This window comes from Homarus americanus, unplaced genomic scaffold (assembly GCF_018991925.1).
Source record: "Homarus americanus isolate GMGI-L3 unplaced genomic scaffold, GMGI_Hamer_2.0 scaffold52806, whole genome shotgun sequence".
Taxonomy (NCBI): Eukaryota; Metazoa; Arthropoda; class Malacostraca; order Decapoda; family Nephropidae; genus Homarus; species Homarus americanus.
Genome location: NW_024720773.1, coordinates 8,769,521 through 8,780,176, shown reverse-complemented (window position 1 = coordinate 8,780,176; position 10,656 = coordinate 8,769,521). Strand labels below are relative to the sequence as shown.

At 37.0% G+C, this 10,656-nt stretch overlaps 1 protein-coding gene and 1 long non-coding RNA gene across 2 annotated transcripts in view; one reads left to right on the top strand and one right to left on the bottom strand.

Annotated features, from left to right (window-relative positions):
• Positions 1-277: 277 nt before the first annotated feature.
• On the bottom strand, positions 278-6,671 carry LOC121861021 (serine-threonine kinase receptor-associated protein-like). The gene is made up of 6 exons (XM_042358478.1): positions 6,507-6,671; positions 3,747-3,886; positions 3,422-3,572; positions 2,969-3,093; positions 1,796-1,908; positions 278-1,547 (listed from the first exon to the last, which is right to left on the bottom strand). The coding sequence occupies exons 1-6, from the start codon at positions 6,622-6,624 to the stop codon at positions 1,217-1,219; spliced, it is 978 nt and encodes a 325-aa protein (XP_042214412.1). The 5' UTR covers positions 6,625-6,671; the 3' UTR covers positions 278-1,216.
• Positions 6,672-9,327: 2,656 nt separating this feature from the next.
• The window catches only part of LOC121861163, a 130,570-nt gene continuing 129,241 nt past the window's right edge, over positions 9,328-10,656 (top strand). Inside the window, exon 1 of the long non-coding RNA XR_006087984.1 lies at positions 9,328-9,417. This is a non-coding gene — a long non-coding RNA (uncharacterized LOC121861163). The remainder of the gene's footprint in view (positions 9,418-10,656) is intronic.

Below are 10,656 nucleotides of genomic sequence, written 5' to 3'. Positions count from 1 at the left end.
CACTTCTACAAAGGAAATGTTTGTCAGCTTTGTAATATAGTACCAACTGAGGTACTACAGGCACTTTTAAACCCTCTGCTGATCCAGAATGTGGGTACCCTGCAAGATTGACAGTAAGAGTGCAATATAGTATTAACAATCCAGGGGCCGATGTAGTTAGCTGAAGACCACATACCCTTCCTATGGCAAAAGTTAAGACGAATAACAACTGACAGAGCTGACGAATTTTTAAATACATTTCTTTGAAGTTCATTCTTTACAATTGAGAATGAGAAACTTTTGTAAATTTTCTTTTATTCTTGTAAAAACATATCTGAAACTACCACCAGTTGACTAGCAGGCTGATAACAGCAACAGACTGGGTAGCACAGGACTTTAAAAAAAGAACAAAAAAAAAAAAAAATCCATGGATACAGGAATGTTTTACATCTTTGAGATTCCGCTAAGCTAAGGGTCCAATTTCTCTACCTGGAGGTCCCAACAATACTAATCTGAAATACTTAACCCAACACCTGAAGTACAAAGGCTTCCTCAAAACATATTATAAGTTGGTTAAAGAATATCCACTTGTACATCATACCAACATAAATCTAAAATCATCAGGATAATATATTATTTCATTAAAAATATACCAAAAGTGGTAAGAAAATTAATATTACAATACTTAACCATAATGAGAGAAACTAAATATTATTCGTTATGTTTCTAAGGCACCAATTTGAAAATTAACACCTGTAAATGCTAAGAAAATCATGGAGACAATAATTTCATTTTTATGATATAAAACATGAAATGCAGACAACAGTAATATTTAAGATGTTGGGAGCCCAATTGTAAGCAAAGAAAAGTTATTTTTCAACCTGAATACTGATAAAATAAAGCTTATTTACAAGTCTGCAGTTAACTTTCTGAGGACTGTAGCTAACAAAATCCCACAAAGATGAGCACATTACTGTAAGCAACTGCCATTTGTATTCAATATTTTTACAATAGAAAAATAATACTCTTATGTTAATTTATAACATTCAACAACAACATCCCAATACTCTTATAGGTTTAAGTTAACATGATAATAAGGCTGAATAACTTTAATAAAAAATGGGCATTTAATATAAAATATATAATATTTAGAGCGCACTGAAAATTAAAACTACTGTACTTACAAATGTAACCGAGAAATGTCGTTACACGAGTCAAAAATTTAAGCTTCTCAGACTTAAGCAGTAGCTTCTGGCTTAATTGGGATATTATTTTCATTAGCAGCATCTATACACTTCCAAAGACCGTATGTCTTGCCTACGGTTGTCTGCCACAATCGCAAAGTGCCATCTTCACTTCCAGAGGCATAAAGTTCACCATCAGGACTGAATCTAACAGAATGGACTGGGCCAAAATGACCTTTGAAAGACTCAATCTCCACATTAGTATTGTAGTCAAATTTGTACATCTTAAAGTCCTCTCCACCGCAGATGAAAACTGAGCGATCTGGATGGAGAGAGGCCGAGTACACTGCTGTTGGTACTGTCACTTCACGTTGAAGCTCAAGCCTGAAAAGCATGCCATAGGCAAGAAGAAGAAAAAAAAAAATGGTGCAGTATCATTCAGTAGTACCTTGGTAAATATATTATTACAAAGGATCATCTCTACAAACATATATGTATAGTGCATATTAAATACAGTACAGTATATATTGTATGCAATAATAGACATTTTGCATTTATCCCTATTTAGTAGGTCACAAAAAATTGAAGCCTGTATATTTCTTTATTACAAAGCTGATAGAAGCTAAACTTACGTCTCTGGATTGAGGAAAGCAACCTTTGAGCCATATGCTACTGTCAAGGTTTTGCCATCGGCACTAAGTTCCATGCTTGTTGGGTTATGTGCTACCTCTAGCTTCTGAGTCTCCTGTGAATAAGTGAAAAAGTTTATGAGTAGCTGACGAAAATAAGTTGACATTCAAAATTTTACACAGCAATGCACACACATTTTAAATCAGTAATCCAACAGATGAAAATTTAGGTATTAATACCAAAATCTCATTTTATGATTAAACCTAGATAAGATAATTTGTGTAACACCCAAAAAAGCCTACATTATTAATACTGAACCCTGGGAACTCCTACACAATGCTGGCTAATAGTACAGTAGGGGTAATCCCCTGGTTAGCTTTACAGTACAGTATTTCTCTCCTTGTACCCATAAACCCCAAAAAGTGATATTTGGAAGCAGAAATCACCACAGAAGGCTGGAAAGTTACTGGCAAGGCATCACACCACCAGCCATGAATCTAGAGAACTGCATCAACCACTCACTCCAAGGGTCCTGAGTAGTCTCGTCATAAAATGTTGTATTAAGACCAATCCTTCATTTATTTCCTGATGACTGAAGCAGGTTACTAATATAAATGAGACCAGCTAAAATAAAAAAGGAGAGGAAAGGGCCTCAGTGTGTTAATGCAGCAAATGCATCCTATTACAGGAGTTAATCTGCTAAAAATATATGGAAAGACATCAAACGTAACTTATAAATTCTCTTAACACCAAACAAACTCAAATGTTATTCTTGGTACCTCAAGACAACATCTACCTAGCCAATGCCCCAGTTTACTGTCACTTGTAGAATGGGCATCATTTCCCCCAAGCAGGACAGTTGTGGTATACCCTAAGAAACACCAAAAGTTCTACATGCAAAATCTGAACTCAAAACTAAATTTCAAAGAAATGAACCTGAACTAGCTAACCCCACATACTTGGAAGTCATCTAAAAATATTAATACCGGTATATATCAGGATCACTAAAGCATTTACCGTGATTTCTCTGAGATATGGGCACTTCATCCCTGACACAAAATATACAGTACAGTGTAAATGCACTATAACTGATGCACATGCAGATAAGTAGCAAAATAACATAATTTTAAGATTGAATTAAGACACATCAGCAATAGGCATGTGTTGATATTTACCAGGCCAGCTGCTTTATCCCAAACACGGATAGTTTTATCTTCGGCACAGCTCAGCATCTGTTTTCCATCATTCATGAAAAGTACATGTTTTAGGCCTGCAGTATGACCCGCATACACCTGAGGTTCTGAAAATGAAGTTTAAATTCAATACATATCAGAGAGGAGAGAATTATTATAATATATGAATTTTTAAAGTTGTTTCTAAGAACTTGTTTTTACACTAAAATCCCCAAAACAGCTTGTAGAACCAAATAATTACTGCTAAAACCAAAGAGCATTTATGCCCCTCAACCCAACACCAGAGTAAAACTGTGGTCTTCATTCATATAGTTGGCAATCCAAATGTAAAGCAGTACTGTATTGATTCCTTTGCCCAAATTATTAACACAATCCAAGCTAAAGACATTAACTTATCCCTTAAAGTGGATACCTCTGTATACAGTAACTCTTTACCTGCTTCTGGTTTTCCCAGGTCGAATATTTTGAGAAGTTTTTCATGGGAGCCGGTAAGGAGTTCGGTCGAGTTTGGGGAATATGCAACAGTTTTGACAATGTGGGAGTGTGAGAAAGAGTGTAACTCCTCACCAGCTACAGCATCCCACACCTAGACAAAGGACAACAAAGTTCATTATTGTTTAACTTAATAACAGTTCCCTTTAATATGCTCAATACCATTCTTATTTATATCTGCATACAGTAGCAAAGTACAGTACAGTATATATCAGTATCATAATGTATCCTCAGTATATGTGCAGTGAAAACATTTCTTACACTTTACCTTGGCTGTGAAGTCGGCTGCTGCTGTGGCCGCTCGTGACGCATCCGCATTAAGGGCTACTCCCCACACTGCTCCCTTATGGCCCTCAAATGTTCCAATCCAGTCACCAGTGTTGCCCTGTCGTAGCATTGGCTTCCCATCTACAAAAAAATTGGTAACTGAATACCTGTATGTCATGTATCCTTGTTATGGCTTATTAATAACAAAGGGCCATTATTCTCCCCAAAACCATCAGTACAGAACCATTTTGGGGCATATCTGTACATACTACAGTATGCAGCATATAATTCTGATCCATAGGCAAACTCCTCTACATGCAAAACTATGTACAGTACTATAATGATGGAACTTTAGGGTACTGTACTGTGAATGGAATTGTGAATCCAATCCAATTATGCTTAAATACACTCTTGTAATGGTCACACTAAAATGTGTCCTGTGACAAATTTTATGTTTTACTGTACAGCATAACACAACATCAGTTTTTCATTTACGTACCAGTATACAGTATATACAGTAATTCTTTAGGAGTGATCCGGGTTAAATGGCTACTTAACACAAAATCTCTATAGAATCCAAGTATCTTACTACACGAATAACCTAAATCAGGTGAAGGAATTGCACTTCTTATTTTTTCAGTAATTTTCCCATAAAAAAAAAGCACTCGTTGCCTGCCATGTTTGTGCTTGAACTGTTGAGAAATGCTTCCCAGTGGCTGGCCAAACACTAAGCGTCAAAATGCCTCCCAGTAACTTTTCCACATGAACCTACCTAACCAATCCTAAAACTAATATCAGTATATTTACAAAAACTGCAAATGCTTATTCTTTTGGGGGGATATCTTAACCTAGAAAGAATAATTTATTACCATCTATATAAAAATTTTCTAAAGTTGTCATTTCTTCGAATGAAATGGAAACATGGAGTCTATATATACAAGAAAAACTAGGTAAATACAAAATTAGTATTCCTCTACCCAATTTGGGTTATTTATGAGGTATGAAATAAGTTTCTTCTTGAGATTTTTTGATAGGTAGTTGGTTGACCCAGACCAGTCTTCTACACTGTTACCATACACTTCATAAAGTTGTTTCTCATGACAGCTGGGAATTGAATGACTTGAGAGACCTATCCTAACTTAACCCTGAGTGAGACAAAATCCTGAACATCAAGACCCTATGTCCTTATGGTTGGCCTGGGTATATTTTACTCTCTTTTGTTTGAGATTTGGTTGAGTTCCTGAAGAATCATTCAATTCTCAACCATCACGAGATCTGTCCATACAATTCACCTCAGCTTTATCTACAATTTCCAATATATGCATTAACACACAAAGTAGCTGCCTATTTCCTGCTTAAGAAAATTCATAGTAATTTTTTCCTTTTGAGAAAATCCTATAGAAATTAAATCATGGTAATATAGTATTTGACGGGCATAAAATCATGAGCACCTTTGTTAACATTTTGACGAGACTGAGATCCATAACCTATAAATAAAATGAACCAAAGTAACGTACCTGAACCCAAGCTTCACTTAATTTTTTTATAGTATTAGAAGTGGCTCCAGTGACGTAATATGGCAGCTACTTAGCCTACAGGTTGATGGGCCATGATATTTCATTTGTTGATAATAAATTCCAATTCAGAATTTTGCATTATTAATGGTGACTTTTGGTGGGTGAACCTAACCTGTCAAAAACAAAGAACTGGTGTAATGGTGTGGCAACTCCCCCAATCTGAGTACAGTATTCTCCTTGCTATTATTATTTACATGTACAGTACAGTATATGTGGTATGCGAGCTCCCCCAGTTTGGGTAGGTTAGATTAGGTTAAGTGAGGTTAGATTAGATTAAAATTTAAGTTAGGTTAAGTTAGGATAGGCTAGGTCTGGCTAAGTTCGGTCAGGATAGGATAGGTTAGGTTACGAGCCGAGAGCTCCCAGACTGCGTATATAGCAATCCGGGAGATCCCCTTCGTATTAGCACATGCTCATTATCAGCAAAGGGATCACTGAGACTGGGCGAGACCTCAGACCATGAGACCATAATAAGGAAAGCAGTAATGTACTTTTTTCCATTCAATAAGTAAAATACCCAATGGCCATGCAGCAACTGTCCACCATGTTAACTCCGTCGCTTAATATTAAGGCCACAGAGACACACTATTAATTAGGTTAGGAGGTAGTTTAGGTAATTTTAAAAATATATATTATATATACATAAAATTCCCAGTCACGCCAAATGCTAGCAAAGACTCGTGATTTTACACCAAATACAAGAACCAAATCATTACAAAAAGTTCAATGTTAAGCTTTAAAATTACCATATGAATTTTCTGATAAGATCCTTACCTAGAGACATAGATGCTTACCATGTATGTTCTCTAATTTCATTATTCATAAAGATTATTTGAAGAGTTTACGAACTTCATACGACATGGTAAAATGAATTAGAGAAAGTGACTTACTATCAAGGGCAAAGTGCTCAATGTCCGTATACTACAACTGCCCTTGAACCTGCACTATGCTTTCTCCTGACCATACATATCATAGCACTGAAATATTACATTTTTGTAAAGTGATTGTGATTACAAAGTATCCTTATTAATTGCCAGTGTCAAGTACCCGTCACATGTTGTATTCAGACGCGTAGTAGAGTGAAAGTTGCAACAGCACTTCGGACTTGTCAGACGGCCAACCACAATGACACCGCACCTCAGTACATTTACCCACATGCTACTTGTATTTGCTTATTAGTTTACCTTTACTTGCTGAGATAAGAAAATATCCATCAGGGCAAAGCTGGGAGAAGGCCAAGTGGACAACTGGTCGTGTGTGTCCACTACAGGTAAGCGGCGTCTGTCGGAGCGTGGCGGCCATGGTGTGTCGTCTGCCAACAGCTGACTCTCTGTTGTTTGTTTAGAAGTCTTACACGATACAGTACAAGGTTTATGTTATTACTTATTTTCTTGTTCAAAAAAATCATGAGCATCATTTGCACTATTATTACCCTTGGATCTTGGTTTGTAAATTTACTTAAAGTATTGAACTAAATGATATGTTGACTTTACGAAATGTATAAGTGTGTCGTGTGTTAAAGTATTGGAACATTAGAGAATGACATATTGACAACATTGCAACCTGACTACTGTATATGGTTAAGTTCACACGAAATAACAAATATCAGATAGAATTTTACCTGAAAACATTAGAATGGCTGATTAACTTAAAAAATACAGTGATAATGAACGAAAGCTGAGAGCAAAAAGAAAGATAAAATATTTCAACCAATAGACCAAAGATACTCTACTAAAGATAGGAAAGCTCTAACTAAAATATATATAAGATGTGTGTACGGTATGATTGCCAGATACCTCAATAATAGTGCCATCTATTGGCTGCATCTAAAAGCTATTCGTGACGTCATAGACGTTAATGTGACGTCATGAGTGATGCTTTTTACGTATTCCATTTATTTTAGTCATATCAATCTTCATTTATGTATGCATATATGTATACATGTATACTCCATTGCCTCAAGATCTTAGATGAGTTTAGAAATTAAAAGACACAAAATCTTTTCTCTTGCACAATTTTCATACAATTACAGCGTTTGTAGGGGAGAAATCCACTACAAGCACACCAAGTATTATAGATTTCCCAGAGATAAGAAAACTTGTGATAAATGGATAAATGTCTGCGCGCGCTGATAAAATAAGTACCAAATTTGCCCGTGTGTGTTCTCTCTACTTCAAAGAAAGTGATTACAGACTTGGGTACAGAGTAAAGAAAACTCAGTTAAAAGTGTCACTAACAAAAAGTAGACCCATGTATCCACGGGCTGTATCAACCCTACAACTTACAGCGGCAAAATTAGATGCCTGGTATGTGTTCTAGTTCTTGCTATATAAAATCAGGAAATATGATATCATATCTGATTCGTACTACTTCATACTAGTTAGCGACCATTTTTTTTCCTATTTCCACAACGGTGGGACGTGTCAGCTGTACATGATTTAGACTTTAGAGCTTCTTTGGCATATTGTATGTACGAAAAAAAAATTGAAAACTCCTTTCGAATATCATAATTATTTATTATCATTGTATAAACGTAAAATAGAGATCTAACTTCATATATTTTTGCATATAATATTAATTTTTTTTCTAGAATATTCGAATGAGGAACTATGATTTACGATTCCTGGACCATGATTATCATTATTCATCAATGGTCTCACTTGTGCATCAGGAGAGATATTGTCGACGGTAAACATTCTTTGGATTTTTGTGGCCCATGAATTCTACATGTTATTATATCAGATAACAACCAGTTATTCTTCCAATTGAAAAATTCGTGCCGATCATAAACATTGATGCAATATACTCTATCTTCTTTTCTTGATGCCTTTCCGTAAATTTTTGTATTATTCTTAAATTGAATTAGGATTTCCGATGTTCATTTTTCTTCTGATGGTGCGTAAAATTACAGTGTACAACGCCGCCAGAGACGACGAGGAGGAAGCAGAAGGTTGCGTAATGTAATGGAGCGTCAAAAAACCACATCAATTATTGATTTTCCATTAAGTCTACAAAATTTGGAGGGACGACTTCTACGTTTCGTGCTCGTCACACTGGCACTCACGTGGCCATAATTTTGGACTCTGACTACCAGCGCCGCCACCGTATAGATAAGGTAAGATACTGTGACCATCAATTTAACATTATATTAGGGGATAAAAGTAAGAAAATAGTGGACATGATTCATCACACGTCTGGTGGTATATTATTAAATTAAAGGCCAATTAAATAATCTGAAGACAATTTAGGAAATTTGTTTCCGTAAATGAAAAATAAAATCACTAGGAAGACAATTGGTAGACAATTTCATTCAGAAGGCGTCGCTGTATTTAATAACTTTCTGAAGCCCGAAAAATTGACTCTTTGTCTGGTTATGGAATGAACTTAACGTTTAGATTTTAGTTTGCACATTAGTTGATTTACAATGTGTCGCAATCATGCAGAACTTCAACTAGATATAATTTGAGAAAAAACATGCTGCAAATTATAAATATAGCAAGAAATACCAACGTTTCCCCCTCAACATAACATTTCCGTTTTCTCTCACACGCATAATGTAAGTGACGTCAGAGTGCCACTCGTCTCACTTCGACCGACACCTCGGGTATACAAAAAAATGTGTTTTCACTGTTGTTTCGAGTTGCTTTTGTGCTTCATTAACTTGAGAAAGGGAAGACAGACGGGCGTAATTAAATCTCGCGTAAAAGTGTTGCTTATTGTGAGACAGTCCAACAGTTAATGATCTTGCACTTCCCATCGTCCCAGTCGCTGGCCGCTCCTCCTTGTGGTGAACGCGACACTCTTTCTCCTTGTGGTGAACGCGACACTCTTTCCTGTAACTGATCATGTATGTCCATAAATGGGTAAGTAAGTCATGGATATATTAAATAACAGTCAAAGAAGCGGCGGGACTCGAAGGAATCCGACAGAGAAAGGAGGTAGGAGACGACGAGGTGGCGGGTGTGGCGGCATCTGGCAAGTGATGGCAGGTGGTGGTGTTGGTGCCTCCCTCCTGCCCGACTCACACTTGTTGTTTCAGTGTGTATTCTCTTGTGCTGGCAGGAAGGTGTACACGCCACCTCTCGGGACATATTGGTAAGTACCGCCCGTGTCAGCACCGAGCCTTGAATGGGACGAATAATCTTGGCCGAATAGCAAACGTTTACCAACAACAATAAGCACTGTCCATGAGTGCTATTACATGTATAAGCGGAGCGGATGTGGTGGGTGATAATGCTCAAACTTACACCACACACACACACACACACACGCAGCACATTGAGTACAGTGCACTTGTGAGCTGCTTTGTACTACCTGAATTATTTATGAGAGAGAGAGAGATACGCATGACACCTGTACCTCCGGGGTCTTACCACCTGAAAACCTCCTTCACTCATACATACATTTATCTCCTCTAAATCATGTCACTAATTGAGTCAATTAATCAAATTATATCATTTACATTAACAGGAATTTAATGTCAAGAAAATTAGTGTTTACATTTTAATTATTTTGTTGCTGAGAGTTTTACAGTCTAAACACAGGTCAATTATAGGTCAGTTATAGGTCAAGAGTCGGGTCAGAATCATAGGTCAGTTATAAATCGGTTATAGGGTAGAGTCAGGTCAGTTATAGGGTAGAATCAATTCAGTTATAGGGTAGAATCAGTTCAGTTATAGGGTAGAGTCAGGTCAGTTATAGGGTAGAGTCAGTTCAGTTATAGGGTAGAGTCAGTTCAGTTATAGGGTAGAGTCAAGTCAGTTATAGGGTAGAGTCAAGTCAGTTATAGGGTAGAGTCAGTTCAGTTATAGGGTAGAGTCAGGTCAGTTACAGGTTAAAGTCGCCAGGTAGAGTCAGGTCGGGGTCAGTTAAAGATTAAGAGTTAAGGGTGATAAGTCACTTGGGTGAATTAACCGATTCAAGTGTGTGAGTTATATAACGCCCCCCCCTGTATACTGTACCTTGGTGTATGAATAAGTATATATACCTGTATACCTTATTGTGTGTGGTGAGGGGGGGGGGGTTCTGTATACCGAGTGATGACCAAGGTAGGTATCTAGTGTGTGTGTGTGTGTGTATTGGTGTATGACTGTATGATCCTGTATGTTTCACTGTGTTTGGTATGCTTGTATGTGTTTGTCTTATGGTGATGTGTATGCTGTATGGTCTTGTCTGTTCTCGACTGGTATAGGGTTGATTTTTGAACTGTGTATAGTACGTAATGGTGGCTCTCTGTGTACACCCTAACTACCCCCCTTCCCCCCTCATCCCTCCCCACACCCCCCTACTTTGTATTTTGTAGTTTATGTATGGACATTACTGTATGTATGGTTA